Source organism: Lepisma saccharinum, chromosome 27 (assembly GCF_977018435.1).
Source record: "Lepisma saccharinum chromosome 27, izLepSacc3.1, whole genome shotgun sequence".
NCBI lineage: Eukaryota > Metazoa > Arthropoda > Insecta > Zygentoma > Lepismatidae > Lepisma > Lepisma saccharinum.
In genome coordinates this window covers 52,924,626-52,948,047 of record NC_139255.1, presented here as the reverse complement: position 1 = coordinate 52,948,047, position 23,422 = coordinate 52,924,626, and the positions used below count along the sequence as shown (strand labels likewise).

The 23,422-nt window shown below is 36.1% G+C and overlaps 2 protein-coding genes across 2 annotated transcripts in view; both read right to left on the bottom strand.

Annotated features, from left to right (window-relative positions):
• dnr1 (E3 ubiquitin-protein ligase defense repressor 1) overlaps positions 1–9,871 on the bottom strand; it is a 38,288-nt gene extending 28,417 nt beyond the window's left edge. Inside the window, exons 1-2 of the mRNA XM_083113470.1 lie at positions 9,608–9,871; positions 5,680–5,873 (exon numbers count right to left, since the gene is read on the bottom strand). Of these exons, the coding sequence (XP_082969596.1) occupies positions 5,680–5,873; positions 9,608–9,694 (281 nt within the window). The 5' untranslated portion in view covers positions 9,695–9,871. The remainder of the gene's footprint in view (positions 1–5,679; positions 5,874–9,607) is intronic.
• Gas8 (Growth arrest specific protein 8) overlaps positions 1–23,422 on the bottom strand; it is a 335,305-nt gene that overhangs the window by 111,549 nt on the left and 200,334 nt on the right. The gene's annotated exons all lie outside the window — the stretch shown is intronic.

Below are 23,422 nucleotides of genomic sequence, written 5' to 3'. Positions count from 1 at the left end.
CCCTGCTGCCAATTCAATGTAAACGCTCATATCACAGACCTTACGACTACAAAAGACATAATTCTATTCTATACAATGAGAATGATTAAATATGATTGAAACTGAAATGCACACACCTCAAATGTAGTGTTTAAAGGTAAGAACCTTTATGGTCAGCTTCCAGTTATTGTTTTGATAAAGAAAAGCAGATTTCGTACCGTTCAATATGTGCTTTTCCTCTTAACAAGTGGAAATAGCAGACATTCACAGTGGCGTGCCCAGAATTTTCGAAAGCAGGGGGTTACATGTACTTTTTAGTAGCCATTCCTCATTTTGCCATCTTTTCCTGCTTCTCACGATCTTTTTTTTTTCTTCTTTGAAAATATTGAGCCTAAGCAGGGATTATGACCCTCACCAACCCCTCCTTGAGGACGCCACTGGACACTCAGAATAATCTTGATGGCTCCAGAGAAATCCTGCTGCGGCTGTAAAAATTGGGATGGGACTAAAAAAATGGCATTATGACCCAGGTCTGCCTGTTCGGAAGCATTCTGTTGTTCGGCACAGACCAGAGGGAATCACACCATTTCTGCGATGAGCTGAGGCTTCTAACACCACTGCCTTCAATAGGAAACTTGACAGGAGGGTTCAGTACAAGGGGTAGAACTGGGCCCTTATTTCGATGCGCTATCAGCGAATCTCTTGCATTTCTAGAGTGGTTTCATGCTTCTTCTCTAAGTATTTTAAATGCAATATTTTTATTATCTTGCTTGATCATTGCCAGATCTCCCGATGACTGGATTCTTCGCCTCTGCCCAGACACAGGCCAAAATCTCAAGAGAAAAGTTGTCACGCTTTCCCAAGCAGACTCCAAACTGTAGGCGTCCCGTAGCCAGAGCCCAAAGCATGTTACCATGGTGCAGGACAAGGATAAGTGATATGGACACACACCGTGCACAGATACGTTACTGGGACTAAAACCTGGAAACATTTCTAAGGCAATACTGTAGAAGAAATGTGGCCTCCCCATGTCAGTGTAATCATTAATCAACTATGACCTTGGAAATCAGAGGCCATTCTTGCATTTATAATCACGTTTCAAATTGAAATCACTGTGCTTTACATCTGTACTTGCAGCTACGGCTGTCCCAATAGTAAAGAGAACAACATATTACCTTGTAACCAATATAGGTCTGTAAGTTTCGTGTGGAAAACACAGAAAATATTGTATGGTAAAAAAAATTTCCAGTCTGGAAAAACAATGGTATATTACAATTTGATTCCCTGTCATAACATGTTTTGTAGATTTATAGGTCAAGTCCCCAATCACTTAACACTGTTTCCAGAGATTGAACTGACCACACAGGCAGCATTTTTTTAAAAAAAATAGCCACTCGCTCCGCATACAATCAGGGAGCACATGCTGAGTCCCTTTGCTGTTTTTTCATTTCTATACTGGACAACCCTTGGCTTGACTGGTGTAATCTATTTTATAAGCAGATAATGCCAAATCATATAATACTTCACCATTAGCATGAAGAACAAATTGCCCATGTCATGCAGATGGCAGCAATGACCACGGTCAGTCAGGCTTGATTCTAAGCAACTAGAGTTGCTGCAGGTAACAGCAAAATGTCAAGAATTTAAAAGTTGTTTCAATAAAATGACAACATTGGTAAATATGTTAACCAACAGTGTTGCTGTCGAGTATATACTACAGAGAACACTTTTTCTGCACCTGACAGAAGCGAACAGGGAGGCTGGTTCTGCTACCCCAAAGAGGTAACAAGAGGAGATGGTGCCAATGCAAGAGATGAGTGGGGGAAGAGTTTGGGGCAAAGGGTGCTACGGGGATTCATCATATGACTATCAAGGGTGCCAGTTACCGGTCAGGCCTCCCGGAACATGCCAGGGTTGTCACATTGGATTGGCAGAAAAGAGCTAAATCACGCCTAAAATGGGGATACTATTTCTGTGAAGCAACTACAAGTAGACTGCAAAGGCAAGGCTGGATTTAACTACAAATGAAACCAGTTACGTAATATACAAAAAGATAGTTCCTCTGTGTGATTAGTGATTTGGACAAACCTTGCTCCAAAATACAGGGTGTACACAAACGGATATCGGAGTTTTAAACTTGAAAATTGTCTAACCTATACACATTACAAATATGTACCATATATGAAATGAAAGAGTAACTCGCCAAGTTTCAATTCTACGCATGCGCAAAATTTGTTTCATAATTCTGCCATTTGGCAGAGCCATTCATAAAAATGGTGACTCCCGAGCGTAAGTCTTTTTGTGTGTTGGAATTCGCGAGGTCTAATTCAGTTTTACAGTTCAACGGGCATATAGGAGAAGATTTGTAATTGACCCCCCCCCCCCCCCAATCTGACAACATTCGTAGGTGGTATAACCAGTTTAAGACGACAGGATGCTTGGTAAAGGTAAAAGTTCCAGATGGCCGCCTGTATCAGGCAAGAAGGTGCAAAGCGTCAGAACGGCTTTCACTCGCAGTCCTAGAAAATCTGTGTGTCGGGCGAGTCAAGAACTAGCAATGACAACAATGACAGTGTGGAAAGTGTTAAGGAAAAGACTCCAAATGATACCGTACCGTCTGCAGCTGTTATCATTAGGATCATTCTTAATCAAGAAGATTACGATTTTCTAGTCCTGTGATTTTCAGCGATGAATCCACATTTCATCTAAGTGGAAAACTGAACACACATAACACACAGATGTGGGTCATGTCCAAATCTTCGCCGACATGCCCTATGAACAACTGAATTAGACCTCGCGAGTTCCAACACACGAAAAGACTTACGCTCCGGAGTCGCCATCTTTACGAATGGCTCCCCCAAGCGGCAGAGTTAGGAAATAAATTTTGTGCATGCGTTGAAACGAAACTTTGTGACTTACTCGTTCATTTTATATATGTTTCATATTTGTAATGTGTATAGCATAGAAAATATACAAGTTCAAAACTCCGATATTCATTTGTGTTCAGCTGGTACTAAATTGGCAACAGTAGTACGTAAAGCTGGACCCCTTCCACATTTACTGTCGCTGGAGGAGCGGAATTCTGTCATCTGCTCACCACACAAAGTCAAGCTGACCCGAGGAAAGTGTAGTTCTCCTTCCTCTTTGCACATCATTGCAAACAAACAAAGACAGACTATTCATTGGATTATCGTGGTAACTGTGTCATGATTGGTAGTTCTTTCTAGGAGTGTTTGTTACTAAATTCCTGAGCAGATTGAAAAAAAAAACAGAGGGGGATGATGACGTCTAGCAGGCATAATTGTTGTACTGATGGCCATTAACACTTTTGAAAAAGTCACACCACTACACTGTAAGCAACTATAACAGAGTTGATGTTCCTGCTAATCCTGCATAGAATGGGAAATAAAGTAGTGTACTTGTAAATACCATGTATTGATGATTTTGTTTATGCTGCTTTCGGCCACTGGTAATAATGAAGATGAACAACGATTGCATGAAAATTATGAAGAACAATCATAAATAATCTCTCAGGTACTGAACTAAGAATCTCTGGTGGTGTGAGTATATAGCACTTGAAGAAAACAGAAATATGCAGCTCAACATACAAAGTCCGACATTATTATTTGTTCTTATGTGTGCATTTTCAATATTATCCTTAGAGTATATCTGCAGTCAAAAGTAATTGCCTATCTTCATTGTTATAACTAGGGAACGGAACTTTATGTGCTAAAAAAGTCAGAAATATTTATTTTTTATGTGTCATAAATGTTGAAAATATGTGATAAAAACAGGAAAATATGTGACAAAAATAAAAACATTTGGTAACAAAAACAAACTAACATGCATTTTAAACACCTGAAATTAGTTTCTAAATGATTACATCTTAGCGAGCTATTTTTTGGAAGAGTTGCAGTGGATCACCATAGTTTTTTCCAAATTCTCCATTGTAAATCTGTGACGATTATCTCTACAAAGCATCTTATATTGTGAGAAAGATCGCTCCACGTCACAAGAAACAATTCTTGCATATTTGAAGCACGAAATGTCACTAACGCTGAAGTTTTCCAAAGCTTCCTCTTCCTCTACTTCACTTTCCAAAACACGTGCAATTTGGCACAAAGTTTGAAAACCTTGGTTTTTCCCAAAAAATTCTGTACAAGTTAGGTGGACATATGATCTCAACCAAGTGTTCGCGGACGATTCAAGCTTTCATATGGAATTAGAAGGAATGGACAGGTTTGTTGAGATGTATGCCAATTCGACTTTTAAGGAGGGCTCCATCAACAGTTCTTGCAGAATTCTTCTTTGTCGAGATCATTTACAACAGATACGATTTTTTCAAAGTTCTGGGCATAACATCTGCATCCAACCAAGTGCCCATCGCGTAACTACAGGTGTAGGGGGGAGGGGAACCTCAGGATATTTTTGTTTAAAAATGTCCATTCTTCTAGGCGACTTGATAAAAACTTTCTTACCATTTGAAACCAGTTTATCGACATTGGGATAAAGAGCTCTTATCTTTTCACATATTCTATGCAACGCATGAGCCACACATTTAACGTGCACCATTTTGGGGTAGCTAACGGCAAGGCCTATTGCATGTAAGCTGCAGCATCTGTCAAGAGAAGAACATTGTCAAATGTTATGCCTTCCGGCCACAATAGCTGCATTGCTTCATTAAAAAGCCTTGCTATCGTTACGTGTAGCCAGCCCCAGCTACTTACAGCTATTTTCTCCCAATAGGATCGTAGGCGAGGTGCCAGAAGTCTGCCAGCGAGGGTGTTCAAAGACTAAACAAACCTAGCACTCTCGATATGAAAGAGGTGCGGAGAATAAACATTTTTCCTTCGAGGATTTCGAGGTAGATGAAGTCAATGAGCGATTTTATGTATTTAAAATGAAAATTCGCAAAATATGTATTTACATACGGAAAACTGGAAAATATGTGTTTTTATGTAAAATAAAAATTGCTGTGTTGACATATATGATCAGAATTTTGGCAAAAATGAGGGTCTCTATCTTATCGCAGAAAAAACATTTATTTACCTAAAGTTCCTTTCCCTAGTTATAACAAAAACTCTTCCCTTGAACGTTTTGGTGGGGAAAATCCAAATTTTCTTTATCAAAGAGTGAGGCTCAGCATGTAGCTGTTCCCCCACCTAACCCTGTGAACCCAGTAATTTGCACCCTGGACATTGGTCATAAAAACTGTACAAATGTTGGTCAGAATAGACCTTTTCCCAAGTGCTAGTTCTTGGATCCACCACCAGGTGAAAATACACTCAAATAGAAGTACAATTTAACATGATCACAATATAATGTTGCCAAATTCACTCTCTCAGACAGTTTCAACTTCAGCATATGCACACTAAATGATACGTTTAACAAGAGATGGCAACACAATGCACAAAGACTTGTAGTGTAGCCAACTAATAAATATCTGACTGAATTTGAACTTTTAAAAATTAGGTATGTATAACGATAAAATTCTCCAATATGATCCTTACAGAGGTACTGTCAACAAGATATTTGTTTTCTTTTCTTGTAAAACACCAGATGGATAACAATAACTCCTGAAGGCACACAAAACACTTTGCAATCTACTCTGGTCGAATTTCTCACAATTCTGCACTAGATTCACAACTCATCACTTGCACAAACACAAATATCTGTAAAATTACCACAAAAGAAACTTACCTTGTAGCTTCCTGAAGTATCAGATGAGGAGGTACCCAGAACTTCACCCGAAGAGAAAACCTGTAAGGTGGTAGACCAGTCACCTGCCGATCAATCTGGTTCCTCAGATTCAACCATAGTTCCTCTCCTTTGGCTGCATGGTACTTGAGGCCAAAATAGTCCTCCTCTTTCGATATTCCCAGATGTCTGCATACCTGCAACAAAATGAAATAAATTTAAATCTAAACAGTTCATAGGAAGTTAAATACATTAAAATTGCAAATAGGGCATTCCATGAAATGTGTTCGGGGCCGATGACCCACTGTACCCCCTCGAGAATTATGTTGAATTTCTTTTTAATCTACAGGTTTTAATGTTTTACTTAATATAAAATTGGTTCCAGCATTACGAAACACAAATAGCAGAGATATTTGATCCTAAAGTATGGCCAGTGTAAGTAAAAAAAAACCTGCAAATTCGGAGTACGTTCGCAGTTTCTTGTCAGTAAAAACTGTTTGCATGAACACTAAAATAACGAAAGAAGTTAGGACACATCGAAAATAACTATCAATACCAATCCTAACCTAACCACGTAAAATTATAGCTGCTGTTGTGAAATATCGTTTTGGGTGCTATATTCACTTGCACGAAGGCTCCAAGCTGTTCTGCTTCACACTAAAGTAACAGACACACTTTACTTCACAATAACACATATCCGAGAGCTAAAATGAACTGAAAATGTCCATAAACAAAAAAAATCTTCATAAAACATGCAAGATACTTACTTCACTTCCTGTAGGGGGTACAGAGGGTCAAGGGTACCAAATGTTCCTAGTCATGTAAATAACACTATATGCTTCGCAGACAAATGAAGTCAAACTTTGCTATATTTTTACAGCATCACACACATGACACGTTATTTTAGTTAATATTCAAGCTGTGTCATCATACTCAAGTTTTTGTTTTCATTTGTTACCAGACACCACAAAGTACTTCAGTATATTATGAATATTTAACCCAATTACAAGTCTAGAACCTTACATTTTATGTGTGAATGTCACACACGTAGCACTGGAATGCCCCAAATAAGAATATATGTCAAATCACAAACCCTGACACATTCTGTAAACAAAACCACCTGCATGCAGAAAGCATTGCAAACTCATAGAAGTAAAATAATCCACACGAAAATCCAGCGTTATTACAGGATTCATTACGTAAGGTAAAACAATGGCAAATTTGTAGTATGGGATACGCTGCAGCAAATGACGTCTCACTTTAAACCCAATGCTCTTTCTTTTTTTACTTATTGCTTCACCTTTATGATTAACTCTTTGCACCAGTAATCATTTCCCATAAATTTGGCTTCTTTCTTTGAATATATTTTACTTGCATTTTTTAGACAAAATGATATAACATGGTAATGTATATTTCTACCGATGATATAGATAGGAGTGTATTTGAAATTTGTTTGTACATTTTACGTAAATTGTATCTTATGTAAATAAAATATATAATGGGCATAAACAGCCATATGCATTGCTGTAAGTCCAATAAATATATTGATGATGATCAAAACAAGACAAAAAGTTCGTAAATTTATTGCGGTTGGAAACTTTGACAAGCATCCTAATAACGATTTTTGTTCTGCCAAATATAGTGCACTTTGTAAAATAACTTGGTGACATGGCAAGGCAAGATAAGTGTGAACATTTTGTAGTAATATAACTTTCAATGAGCTTAGAGATTTGTGTACATAATGATATTTTATAACATTGGTTATTTTCTAAAAATAATCATGTGAACAGCAAGGAAGTAGTGCAACTTAGTAATATTGCCTGACTTAGCCTTAGAAAAATAACATGCCGAGTTCTATGCGTGAGGTAAAGTCTCCGTGTTCTCAGAGCTTGTTTTCAAAACACCAGCAAGGACCAAGGACAGCCTTTGAAAAGGGGTGAGAAACAGATTGTACTCAATATTTATGTAACGTTCTGTCAGTAGTATCCTCAGAAACCAGTAAATGAAGTGGTTAAGTTGGTATCCCAGTGCAGTGGTGTGTCAGTGTCTGCAGTTTTAAGGGTTATGAAAGAGAGAATGACTGGGAGAGTAACAATGTATGCGGCTGCATATTCGTCTGATGTTTTGAGAACGGGTTCTCACATTCAGAGGCTCTTATATAAAATGAATAGGTGCGGCGAACTATGAGTGTAACAGCAGATGATTGCAGTCATGGATCAGCTGACGCGGAGTGATACATCGAATCTGTGAGACCGTTTGTTTACAGAAGGTCTCAGGGATGGATCCATCAAGGTTAAAAAAAATTGTGACTTGCAAATTGATCTACATGTTGTCAACAAAACAAATGCAATAGCACAAATATCTGTTCAGTATCTGATACAGTGCTTTGCAGAGCATGTTCCAAAGCATTATATTGACTCCTTTTTAGGGTATGGACACATCATTGTGTGTGTTCACACATTATTCTATTAACTCATCATTCACTCTTTGTCATTTCTGTTAACCATGAGAGGTTGATTAATGGCACAAGCAAATTACAAATAAATGTAATAGCAAACAACAAATAAGCCATCATATATATATATATATATATATATATATATATATATATATATATGATTATATACATATATGAAGGAGCCTGTATGCTACTCATGCATGCTTCTTTACACATTGAAGGGGCCTATGTTGCTTCCAGGGAACCCCCACCCCCTCCCCCACTCAGTCATTTGTAGCTTGCCACTTCCGTCTGAAAGTTACGTAACTGAAAAGACTTTGAAGTGGTGGTGATTTATTTATGTGTAAATCTAATTACATTATGCACATATATAACATTTTACCACTCACTCCTCATCCCACTTAAGATAATTTATTTTTAAATGTCTACCAAGCAAAGCCCTACACTAAACTGCAAGACCAAGGTTCATGCATCCTCATTGGTCAAGTGTCTCTCGCAATCATACCATTGAACGTTCATCAAATCAAAATTCATCATCATCCTGATTAGCCAAAACGGGCAGAAGGAAGACATAAAATTATACAAAAATAACAATGTTAACATGGATTCTAAAATGTAGAGATCGAAAGTATTTGTAGAAAATAAACTCTGAAATGACATATTGAACTCTATTATGTACACAAATTACGTGAGTGCAAATGTGGGAATATTATTGTGCTAGATTCCCAACAGAGCAGTGATTATCAAAATGTTAATCAACTCTACAACATTGCTCTTTCTCGTTATCAAACGTATGGTTGAATTCGCAATGCAGAGTACATATTTTATCTAGACATCAATTGCGGATGTCTATCTCTGACCAACATAATGAATAATAACTATTACAGAAAAGTAGAGCAATGAGATAATACAAAAATCGAACTCGTCGCCAAAAATGACGGACATTTAATATTTGAACATGGGCGAATTTAAATTCTGCAAGTGAATAATAATGATTTGTGTGTGTTACAGTAAGATAATTGTATTTGAAAAGATGGGCCGAATAAAGGCAACCTATGCAGCCGGTCACAAATTGTCCCGATCGTAACATGCAGTGCATGCAATTTTATTTCCAGAGCTGTTTACAAAACTTACCATTAGCATGAAACTAATGCATAATTTCCATTTCTGAAGCTATACTCTTTTAAAATACACGTATGCGGCACAAGTTTGTATAAGGTAGGTCAAGCCTCTGTGTTTTTACAAAAAGTACAAGCAAATATCCCTTGGGTCACGTAGTCGTGCTTCTTGCACCAAACAATGACCCAGAGATAACAAATGGATTCGACCATCTCTACCCACAGATTAGATTTCGCAAATCGCTTAACTCTTACATATACTCAAACCTGTGACTACTAATTTCTGTCAGAAATGTTACTTTCTAATACATTATCTTTGAATTGGGCCACGAAATAAATAGCAATGCATCTGTACCTTCTCCAAGCACTCCTGTCCTTTTGCCTTCGGATCCACTTCCACCTCTAAAATCACAGCGTTTGGTTGACTCACTAAGCACCACATATTGAAAACTTGTCAATAATTTTAAATACAAAGTTTCATCCTATGATTATACAAGCAAGTAATGCTAATTATGCTCTTAGTTCTGATCACGATACTAGACACTTTTGCAACCATAACTCCGTACACACCGAACAAAAAGCGTACACTGTGTTTGTGTATGCTACGGCCTATCCTGCAGACGGCGGTGTCCTCGCGCTGTTCACGTGCTCAGCAACAGAATCCACCAATGACAAATGTGGGTGGAGCTTGCGTCTCACGGAAGCTGCACATCAGCTGGGAATGATTGTTTACCAAAAGTACCATGGGATTTCTAGCTGCGTCCACACCTGTTCATCTTCAGTTATTTCGTACATGCACGGCAGAACAAAGAAGCTTGTAAATGGTTGTTTACGGAGGAATAACAATATTTAATCAGGCAGGATAGCGTATTATTAGGACATTGCTATTTAGCAGGAAGCCTTTTTTAAAATACCTCTCTGCAGTCTTTGTGAACATCCTCCTCATCAATTCCATCATCACCCATTCTCACCTTCGCGATTAGTCAAATGTGGCAGAAAAGTGAAGTACAATAAATCAAAACTAATCTAATTTTAATATGTTAAACCATGCGAGGAGAAATTCCTGAGCTATTTTTTTATGAACTAGAAGGCGAATACCCCAGGTTTGAATCATATACTAACTTAATAGAGCAATTCCATATGGACAGACTTGACCACAGAAGGACAGCCCGGGCTGGGTTTTTGAATAGAGTGATCAAGTTGAATTATAAGAAAAGTTTTATTTCTTTGAGTAACATGGATTATATGTTAGGCATATAAGTATTTAGTTTGCAAAGAAGTAAAATAGACTTCCTTCTCCTTAGTGCAAACTTAACTTTGATTTTTATTTGAAGAACTAACAGAGATATATTACCCCAGACCCTGAAAGGCATCACGCGAATGCTTTCGAGTCTTTCATGTGAACTTATTATTTGCTCTTTTAATTAAATCATGTTCTTTTGACTAAAGAACGTGTCAAGTCAACGCCATTGCCTTGTAATCAAGAGGTCCCGGGTTCGATCTGTGGAGGCACATGGTAGTTTGGATCCCACTTTAAACTGTAGGTCTAATCCCGATTAGCCTTTCTGTGCATAAAGTGGACAATCAATCAAACAATTATCTCGCCACCGAAGTTTCCGGGTTCGAATCCCAGCCCGGTCATGGGTATTCTTTGTTGTTGTTGATCGGTGTTTTAAGTCCGCTTTATGCACAGGAAGGCTAATCGGGACTGGACCTACAGTTTAAAGTGGGATCCGAACCACTTATGTGTCTCCAGCGGGAATTGAACCCGGGACCCCATGATTACAAGGCAACGACGCTACCACTGTGGGGTATTCTTTGTGAGTGTGCCTTCGTCACTTTCTTAAAGTTTTAACTCATCGTCGCGGCTAGTCGAAAGTGGCTATGCGTAGTTGAACTTGATAGACGCAGGATAAGAGGAAGAAGAAGAATTTGTATTTTATAGTATGTTATTGATTGGTTGTTATAGTAACAGTGTGTAAGATGTACGTGAATGGCTTCCAGGCATTAAAGTTACGTTGTTAATTTGAACCTACGTGTTTGTATGTCTTGTAAATGTATAGATAAGAAATCACACACACAACAAAACAAGGCTTACATCTATGGCGCAGTCGTACAGGATATTCTTGGTGATTCTTCGTAAGAAGAAGTATGGATGAAGACGTCACGAAGAAAGAGTACGCGACGATCATCATTCCAGCATAGGTTTATGCAAGGAGAAATTGTGTCGGCTTGATCAATTTCTACGGTAAGAACCAAGATTACACGGTTTGTGTACTATTTACAATAACTGCACAAGGGTAAGGTTCAATCAATGCGATACAAATTGTGTCTACGGCGTAGATTACAATAATTGTACATTGTACAAGAACAAAGTTTAAATCAGTGTGATACGGATTGTGTTTAAGATATTGTGATATTTAGTTGACCACAATTATGAATATGTTCGGTTTGAATTTATTCTCTGAGTTCCGGCCAGATTCGGAAGAAATAGAAGATTATTTAACGAGGTTTGAACAGTTTTGTTTGGCTCATGATGTTAATGAAGCCAGGAAGGTGCCCATACTGATTGCAGTTATAGGACCTGAAACATTCAAAGTGCTGAAGACTATCCTTGCACCTGAACCAGTCGAACGGCAAACGTATTCGACCCTCAAGGACAATCTGCTTAAACATTATGGCCAGAGAACAAACAAATATGTGGAACGTTTTAAGTTCAGGCAATGCATACAGGAAAGCGGCGAGGATGCAACACGATTTATGGTACGTGTTAAGCAACAAGGACTTAAATGTAGTTTTGGCCATTACTTACAGGAAGCCATTGTAGAGCAAATAATTGTAGGCGTTCGGTCTGACGCCATTAGAAAGAAATTACTATCTGAACCTACATTGACTCCAGCAAAATTTCAAGATATTGTGCTTGAAATGGAATTAATTGAACGGGAAACACAAATGTTCATACATCGTGAAAAAGATTATAGTCCTAATCTAGTTGCATTTTCTGGGACACAGAAATTTAAACCATGTTTCCAGTCCTCGCAAGCGCACAAAAAAAACTTTGTTAATCCTCAGAATAGAAGTTATAAGAGCACTAAAGAATGTGATAGATGCTCCAGAAGGCATGATCTTGGACATTGTCCAGCAAAATATTCGATATGTTCATTTTGCAAAAAGAAAGGTCATTGGCATGTAAAATGCAAGTTTAGGAAAAATAATGGTGGAGTTGCGAGTAAGACAATTACAAGTGATCAAATATCTACGCCTAATATTAAACCTTTAGAAGCTATTGTTGAACAAAACATACATAACGAATTTCATGGTTTGTCTTTATTGCACGTTGAAGTTAGTGATTCGCATCCGCCAGAAGATAATACTTGCACTATTTCATCAAGCACAGACAATTCACAAGTGGAAGATGCTACGCTCACTCGTTCAAAAGCAAGGAGCGTTCGATTCAAGCCAAAAACAAAAGTTGTAGATGGCACTAATGTTCTTGTGTCAGCAGAACCGTGCATAGTTGATTTGTATATTGATAAGCGAATTGTACAATGTGAACTAGACACTGGATCTACGGTTACTCTGTTTAATAACAAGTCTTTCAAACAATTGTTTCCACATCGGCGAACACAATTTACTTCACTAACGTTACGAGGCGTGAATAATGATACGTTAAAGTTGAAAGGTCAAACCTTAGTGGATTTATCATTGAATGATGTATTGTATAAATTGCCGGTTATATTGTGTGAAGAAGAACTGCGTTATCCGTTGATTGGACGTTCATGGCTCGACAGTATTCATCCAGGTTGGAGGAACTTGTTAGCACAATGTAACATAATGTTCACAAATACGGGGTCCGGACGAAATTACAACGCAGATATTAATACAAAAATACCGGAAAGTAAAGGTTTGAGAGCGCAGCTGGAGAAGAAACTTACCCAGAAAGATAAGGAATCAAGGGAACGTGACCAACTGCGATATGAGGGACATAAAAGATCGAAGCTCCGGAGAGACAGGGAGAATGCCATTGGAATGCCAGCTAAGAGCATGGCCAGTGACGACACCCAGTTTGACCAGAAGCTGTTCAACCAATCAAAGGGGTTGGACAGTGGGTACGAAGATGACGAAGCATACAACCTGCATGATAAACCTTGGAGGGATGCAGGAACTCTGAGCCAACATATTTACAGACCATCAAGATATCTGGACAACGCTGTGTATGGAGATGATTTCGAGAAAATAATGAAAACAAACAGATTTGTCCCAGACAAGGAATTCGGTGGCACGGACCGTGGAGCACCAAGCAGCACACCTGTTCATTTCGAGAAAGATGAAGATGATCCTTTCGGTCTGGACCAGTTTTTGACTCTAGATAGAAGAGCTAGCAAGAGACCTAAGGATGCGGAGGGAAGAGATAACGAAAACCAACCAAACACAGACGCTAGGCATGCACCACTCAGAAGATCGAATAGACTTAGGAGACCTCCTGATAGATATGGTGAGACCAGCACTTGAAACAAAAAAAGAGACTCCAGGAGGAGATGATAGACGCAGGATAAGAGGAAGAAGAAGAATTTGTATTTTATAGTATGTTATTGATTGGTTGTTATAGTAACAGTGTGTAAGATGTACGTGAATGGCTTCCAGGCATTAAAGTTACATTGTTAATTTGAACCTACGTGTTTGTATGTCTTGTATATGTATAGATAAGAAATCACACACACAACAAAACAAGGCTTACAGAACTATTGTCCCACTATGATCCATCTATCAAATGCTTAGACCATCGAGGCGACAAATTTGCATTATATTATTATTAAATGTTGTTTTCCTGCCACATTGACGAATCGTGGCGATGAGGATATGTGATGATTAAATCAAACTGATGCAGGACTACTCGCAAAGAACTCCATACATTTCTAGACCACTGGCGCACGCAGAATTTCTTTCGGGAGGGGCTGGAATTGTAAAGATAGATAGTATATACCTAGCTGCTTTCTATGCGGGGAGTGGGTTGCATACACAATAAGATATTTCGTATTTTTAGAACTTTCCACTCTCAAAAATAGCAATAGGGGGTCATGAGGGTTTGCATTTACCTCTGTTTTTCACGAATTGTTCACTTGTTTTATTTGAAAATGTTGATTTTTTCAAAATTTCGGAGGTGGCTGTTTCAGCCCTTCTGCGTACGCCACTGTTCCAGACTGTCAAACATAAAATTGTTGAACAGCAGCAATTATTCTGTGAACATACAAATTCGAAATCTGATCAAACCCTTATTCCGATATTCGCTGTCTTTTAAAAGTAATTGCTAATACTATCAAAATGCAGATCCTACTGTGCTTGTAAGTAATTCCTATTACATCACTGTTGCCAAGTCACCGTGCCAATTATAAAAGTTACAACTTTAGTTTCACCTACTTGGTTTATATCCTCCCAACAACACGACTCGATTTAGAGGAATTGTCATTCTTCCAAATTGGAAGCAGGCTGGAAATGCAGCCCATGCTCTGAGCACGTTGCTTTTCCACCTGGGCAGAGTTCCAGTTTTCCGAAAGATGAGTAAAGAACCCGTGGGGGAAAATTTCATAAGCTTCGGCTGCCAAGGTAGCGCCATCTTCGATATATTCAAGGAAGGAACCTGGAATACCAAGGTGGGTGGAAGGGGTCGTCCACCAACAACAATCTCGTCCTAAAGAATCCCTCAGCAAAAATTTCTGGGGGAGAGAATTTGTGTTATGTGAACGAAGATAAGCAAAGCATAAGTAACAATACCCCGGTTCCCCTAATAGTGAAATTATTTTATAGTAAAGTACGATATGAATTAGTAGGTAACATAATAATGATCGTTTATTTTAAGTGTTGAGCACAGTATGAAACCTAATACAGCACTAAGTCAAATACAAAAGTACAAAGTTACACGAATAAAATACGTAAGCTGTAGAATAACATAACATAACAAGTTTGCATATTTACACTTCAAGTTACAGTTTTCAACGAGATCTATTATATCTCTGATACTAATAATTGTTTATTCTTATATAATATTGTGCAATTAACTCTGTATTGTTCTAATAATAATAATAATCATATTTATTGAAGTGATGATAACAATTAAACAACCAGGTATATCACTATGTCAAAATTGGTTATACAAAATTAAAAAAATTGAATACACAATTATAAAATAAAACAGTGGATCCTACAATCTTATACATCAACATAAATTCAAATTGTAGGTTTCAACAAGATCAGCTACTAAACCTCTTGCCTTGTTTAGGCATGTGAGAATTGAGATATACCTATGGGAATATCTGGGAATTTTATAAGCTATATTATTCAAAAAGTATTCACTGTCAACTTGGAAATTTAATATCTTCTCTACAAAATTTATCCTTTTCATTTTTCTTCTTTCTTCTAAGGAAAACATATTCAACTGTGATAACCATTCAGAGTAATGTTGGTCATAGTATTTTTTTTTAAACTTTGTGCATAATAACCTGATAAAAAGTTTTTGAACTGATTCAACTTTTTGAAGGTGACTGGTTGCAGTCAGAAACCATAATTCATTTGCATATTCAAGAATAGGACGAACTATCGTTTTATACAGGAATATTAAGGTATCTTCCTTTTTAAAAACTTTCCATGAGAAAAATATATAACCAAGCATCAATCATATATAATCAAGCTATAATAATAATATTAATAATAATAAACAATACAGAGAGAAAATAATAAATTGAGAGGCACAATTAGAAAGAGGAAATGAAATTGAAGGGAGAAAGAGAGAAAGGAATAATGAAATAGCGAAGTAAAGAGAGAGAAAGAGATGGAGAAGGTAAGAAAGGATTTGATAAACGGAGAATGCAAGGGAAAAAAGAAGGACAGAAAAAGACGGAGAGCCTAAGAAGGAAAGAAATATAGAAAATATAGAGCCAGGTATTACGTTGACAGAAAGAATGAAAGAGGTAGAAAGACAGAGAGAAAAGGAGCGAGAATCTTACTTGTTAGAGCTCTCGCCACGAAAACAGTCCAGTCAAGGTCACGCTACCCACCTACAGTGTTGCCAATGAGCAACAATTTCATCCGACGAAATCAACCGCATACGTACAACGAGCGAAGTCGACCGAACAGTTTAGCAGAAGCGTGGCAACCTTGGAGGACCAGGGGTGTTGAGGAGGCAAGGGGAAGCTCCGATCCTGACTGGACTGTTTTCGTGGCTAGAGCTATAGTAGAATGACCGTACGCTCTTGAGCCTACTCGACATCAGTGTTTAACAAACATTCAGAACAGACAACTCTAATACGTAAGACTTCCTGTATCTTTCAAGAAAGCAGGCGTTGTCCATTAGTATTTGTTCGCCAAAATAGAATTAAAACACCTTCAAGGTACAATACTTGACCTCCATACGTAACATATTATAGGTAGGGACGTGAAGGATGTGACGAAGCTGAAAATTGACCGATGTCGATGAACTCACCGATAATTTTTGGAACCGATACCGTTTAACCGATTCCTATACATAAGATTATGAAACAGAAATGGAATGTTATTTTCAGCATGACAAAAATATATTTCCTATGTACATTTCTATTGCATATCATATGTATATATATATATATATATATATTCTTAAGAGATGCGATTGTACATTTTCATCTACAAAAAGTGGTTATGTGAACCTTTTAAGAAGAACATTCATTCTCAAGAGATTTAACATTAGTACACAAGCAGTTCTTTGAAATGCAAAATGAATTCCTGTTCTCAATGTTGGAAATTTACTGCTACCAGATTCAACATCAGAAACACGAGTTTTGTTGGAAGCACTTCAGGAAGTAAGCTACTTCTTCTCTTATCGCAAATCTGTTCAGCAACACCGAACACTCATTCACAGAATACTGATGCAGCAGGTATGCCCAAGTATTTTCTCAGCACTTGCTTCAGGTTTGAATACTAATTTTTGAATTCTCAATACAACGGCAGATCCTGGTCACGTGGACTAGTTGGTTCAGCAATGTACTGTTTTATTTCTGATTTTGAGTTAGGTTGATCCTCTGAATGAGAGTTTGTATTAATTTTATTACAAAAACTCTACAATGATGCTGTACCGGTTGAAATATCGGATTTTTGCCGATGCCGATATCGATATGTCGATTTCTGCCGATTTTCATACATCTGTAATCGGCTTCGGCACATCCCAAACACCGAAACGTCGAGGAAAGCACAGTAAAGTAAAGAAAATGTATTTGGGAAGGTTGAGGAGAGTAGAAGTTGAATGAGATAAGCTCAATCGCTATTTAATATTCGCAATTCATTTGCACGTACTTAGAACTAATTTGCACGGGTTTTAATTAATTCGCATGTACTTAGAATTCATTTGCATGTACTTAGAATACTTTACATTTATGTATTTGCATGTTTATAACTTTTTATGAATATATATTTATTTATTTTATGAAAAATATGTATATAAAAGGTAATTAGAGGTACTAAATGCTATGCATATGTTTTTATATTCATTACTGCAAAGTATGTAATGTATGAAACTATAATAATTAATGTTTATAGTATTGAAAATAAGTTTTCTATGGTTTATGAACCGCTATGAAAGGTGGTAATGGTACGAAAGAAGACGGTCCCGGTACTCGAACCCGCGATATGTAACGTTATTAATTAGTACTATGCAATAATGTATGTTATTATGGTATGAAACACGATGGTCTCAGACGACAGACAGAATACTGTCTCAGAATCTGAACTCCGCGCAGGTAGACGAGAAAGGAATTTGGGGAGTCTGCGTTCAAGGTCAAATGACGTCAGAACGTCAGAACAAAGGAAGAATCTGATTGACCAATCAGAGAACGCGTCGGTAGATTTTCAGAACCGGTTTTTTCAAGGTTAACCAGTACGCAAGAACAGGGGAAAGCTATGCAATACTGTAGGGCAGGGGAGGGATTCAATCAGACAACAAAGGATGTCTGAGAATGCGCAGCAAGGGTCAAATCTCTGAAGCTATGCGGTTTCCGCCGCCAATTAATATTCCGCTCAGGTTTGCCTCCAAGGCACAGGACGCTTTAGCGCAGGTTTTTTTTATCTGTACTATGAAGAAGGGAGAGCTATTAGGGACGGGGTCTACAGTTTTCACCATTTGCTTTTATCACGGGGTAACGAACCTAGGACCCTTTGATTATTGATTTAGGTAGTAAATGTATGTTACTGTGTGCTATTTAACTTAATTTTGAGTTTATTTTTTACCAAACTTTGACTTTATGTCAAACATTTTCACAGCTTATCCTTATTTTTACCAAAATAACACTATTTGTACTATTCAGGCAACACTTTTATTAAATTTTGGACTCACAAAGACATTTTTTTCAACGTTTAACTTATTATTTTACAACTTTATATTAATTTTTTACCAAAATAACACTATTTGTACTAATCAGCAACATTTTTTATTAAATTTTGGACTCACAAAGACATTTTTTCAACTTTTAACTTATTATTTTACAACTTTAAGTTAATTTTTTACCAAAATAACACTATTTGTACTATTCAAGCAACATTTTTTATTAAATTTTGGACTCACAAAGACATTTTTTTCTACGTTTAACTTATTATTTTACAACTTTATATTAATTTTTTACCAAAATAACACTATTTGTACTAATCAGGCAACATTTTTTATTAAATTTTGGACTCACAAAGACATTTTTTCAAATTTTAACTTATTATTTTACAACTTTATGTTAATTTTTACCAAAATAACACTATTTGTACTATTCAGGCAACATTTTTTATTAAATTTTGTATTTACAAAGAGATTTTTCAATTTTTAACTTATTATTTACAAGTTTATGCCTATTTTTTACTCAAATAAGACAATTCTATCTGTTCAGGAAAGACTTTTAGTTACATTTTCGACACACAAAGTGTGTGTTCTCAACTTCTATCTGTTTATTTCACAAGTTTAGGCTTATTATTACCAAAATAACACAATTCAATCTGTTCAGGAAAGACTTTTAGTCGCATTTTCGACACAGTGTGTGTGATCTCAATTTCTATCTGTTTATTTTACAAGTTTATACCTATTTTTGACCTAAATAACACTATTTACACTATTCAGGAAAGACTTTTAGTTACATTTTCGGCACACAAAGTGTGTGTTCTCAACTTTTATTTGTTTATTTCTCAAGTTTAGCCTAATATTTACTCAAATAGCACGATTTGATCGTGTCTTTTATTACATTTTGGACACACACACACACACACACACACACACACACACACACACACACACACACACACACACACACACACAGAGAGAGAGAGAGAGAGAGAGAGAGAGAGAGAGATATTTTTCCAAGTTTACAGGATTATTCTCCAAGTTTACTCAAATAACACAATTTAAATGTGTTTTGAATTATATTTTGTACACATGAAGTGTGTTTTGACAAGTTCTACCCTTTTATTTTACAAGTTTAGGCTTAATATTACTCAAATAACACAATTTAATCTAGTCAGGAAGGATTTGTTATTATATTTTGGATGCACAAAGAGATGTTTTCAACTTTTTTACTGATTTTTTGCAGGGTACGTATTAATTTTTATTTATTTTGTTTTGTATTATATATACATTTACAAATTTTTAACTTAGAGTTTAGTATTTATTTAAATTTTTTTCAAAAACACTAAAAAAAGTACTTTTAGCTAAAATGTAAGCCACAGAATATATTATTATTATTATTATTATTATTATTATTATTATTAGGGTTTACTGATTTCCACTATGCTATTTTTGGTTCTGTATTTCTATATGTATTTATTTAGGTCCGGTTACGCCTGCTACGTAGGAAAGTTTGTTTATTTTAGAGTTTGCTGAGTATTTTGTTACTTTTATACTAGGTAAAGTTTCCAAAATATATCAGGTAGGGCTCCATCCATATACTTTTGTTTTTGCTGTTTGGAGATGATGCGATCAGCATCACTCTCCATCTGCTTTTTATTTTATGTACCCAATATTATTTTGAGGCTTAGTGAATTCTAGAGCCTATTTATGCAGGAGAGAGGGCTTGAAAATTTTGATTTCAGATAACCCACAACTATTTGTCAGAGTATTTTAAAGGATATTTTATATTTATTATGTGCCACTAGAATATCAAAGCTTGCTTAATTTTTATGTCTGTAACGCTGTTATTGTATTTCTAGCTAAGGCTTACTGGATAAAGTACACGAAATGTTTATCATTTCAACTATTTGCTTTTATACGAAGCCAAATTTTTAGTGTAACGAAAATTATTGTGTGTCTATAAAGACTGAAATCCCTTTCCCGATGGGTCCATAACTGGACGCTTACGAACATTGTTTCTTTTATTTAAAAAAAATATAACCATTTATCAATATATTGACAATTCACAGGACAAGACGAAGTTCACAGACGACTGACTATATGGACCATAGGTCCACTTGCTAAATTTTTTTCTATGCTAGAAGAATAATTTAGCCTTATAGCCTTTTTCAAGGTATTTTAGAAGTATTACTGGGTTTTTTGGGTGCATCAACATTTGGGTTATTTCCATTTGGTTTATTATACGAGGCTACAATCACTGTATGTCTATGAGGACTAAAATCCTCTGATTGAAGCTAAAAGCTTAGGCTGTAACTAGGGACTTAGTATGTGTATAACGACAATTTATAGGACAACACGAACTTTACAAAGGATTGTAGGTGATGTAGGCCCACACGCCAGAGCTTTGTTAATCTGCAAGAAGCATTTACAGCTAATGCTACGAGGAAATGAGGTTGATTTTTCATTGTTTCAAAAGAATGCTATCTTTTTATACACCCAATATTTGCTTTTTCAAGTAACTACATGTGCCAGAAGCACTTACAGGCCAACTCTAACTAGACTTCGATTTATGTAAATGTAGCAAGAACTATATTTCTGAGGAAGCACGCAAAAGCAGATTACCAGATTAAAGTATCAGAAAAACAGAGTTTTCTATGCAAGTATATTTTTATTGACTGGATTATTTAACAGATCAAACAGGAAGACTGCAAAATTCATTAAATGTAGGTCTATCGTATAGGTGGTTTCAGAGATATAAAAAGAACAAATATAAGATTTCGCTTTTTTTGCTTCTGAGGCTAATCTGGACGCTAAGGGTAAATGGCGAGGAAATGTAACGGAGGAGAAACACTCCCAAGAGTTATGGGCTGCATGTAAGTTAATACCACAGAGATATTACAGTAGGTGTAGGTTCTACCACCAGAACTTTTCTATTATAATAATACTGGTTATGCTGTACTGTTAGCTAAAGATGCTGATATTTGAGAAACTTAAAAGCTTATTTGCAAAATTTTAGATAAATAATAATCTGTTAGACTGTAAACATATTTTATATCCATTCTGCTAAAGATCCGATGACAAAATTTAAAAATCGTAATCGCCCAGACAGGGACTCGAACCCTGGACAGATAGGTTAAAAGCCTAATGCTATACCAACTAAGCTATCTGGGCACAAGGTATTTTTTTCTTGAAAAGTTAGTTATGTTAAGAAATATATTGAAACATTTGAGAACACTTTTGATCTGATTCGACAGAGAAGGAGACAACATTTCCAAATTTTTACAGACTGGGTGTATTTTTCCACTATAGAGGCCTTCACTGTATGTAATTCGAAACGCTAAAGTTCAGCTAGCTTCCAAAATCCAAAATTGAGGTAAAGATTGTGTTTGGCGAGATTAACAAGTTACAATTATATCCAGTTACGGACAAATAAAGCTAAAACTCTCAGATTTACTGTACTAGCCAAGTTTTAGTAACATTTTCCTTCGCTATAGTACTAATACCAAAGAAATAGGTATATTTTATTTATAATTTGACAAAATGTACTAGTATTTAATTCACAAAGTTAGGTAAAAAAACAGTATTTTAAAAAAATATTGTTGCTGCCTTCAAATTTTATGTTATTTAGCCACTAACAACTGGTTTACACTGTTTGACATCCTTTAAATAGCAAAAGAAGGAATTATTTGTTTAGTATTTTTACTACTTTATATTTATTTAAGAAAACAATTGTACAGTTTAACTTAATTTTTAACAAATTGTTACTAATTTATATATCAAAGTTATGTTATTTAGAGTGTATGAAGGCGTATAAAGTTAATATTTGTATTTTTCAGTGCAACTAACAATTATATTTTACACTCAAAAGATAATGTTTACAGTTAAATCACTTGAATCAGAGAATAATATTTTACAGTAATTGATTCATTCAGCACTAGTCAGTACTTTTATGCATCAGAAAGTTTTCTTAATTTTCTATTATGCATGCTATTTTGTGCTATTCTTAAAATGTATTTCTAAGGCAAACTGGTTTAATTTTCTGCTTATAATGGAAAGTTGACATAGTTTTCGCACAATGCTTTGTACATTTGTTATATTCACTACTTACAATTCAAATATTATGCTTATTTAATGTATAACTAACTAACTCTCTAGCCTTCTTAAACCCGAATGTTCATGGCTGCAGCAACACATGCCTCTCATCTGTTCCTGTCCTAAGCAAGATCTATATACTCCTTTCCATCCCTACCAATTTCCTTTAGGTCCATCTCTACATCATCCCTATATTTTGTTTTGGTCTTCCTATTGGTCTTTTACCATCAGGTTTCCCAACAAGGATCCTGTATATTTTTTTTCCTCTCCCATTTGTACCACATGATCTACACATCTAAGTCTTCTTGATTTAATTATTCTAATAATATCTGGACATGAATACAAATTATGTACTTCTAAATTATGTAATCTTCTCCACTCATCTGCCTCCTCATCTGTTTTAGGCCCAAATATTTTCCTAAGGATCTTATTTTCAAATACTCTCAATTTATGTTCCTAGCTTATACTGTAGTTATTATATCTTTTTCTATCAGCTTATTTTGAAATTAATATTATTAGGTATAGTCTTTGATTTATAACTATATTGCTTTTTTTATCAATTTATCTAAGAGTACACACAGACAAACACATGTGTACACACTTTTATGTACATAGATATGCCTTTTTCAATATTTTAGTATGAAGATTGCACTTTAGCTATTCAAGCAAGGGTAGGAAAGGTAGGATTTCTGAGAATTTGTTGCAGGATTTTGTTGTCCAAGTATAGATGAG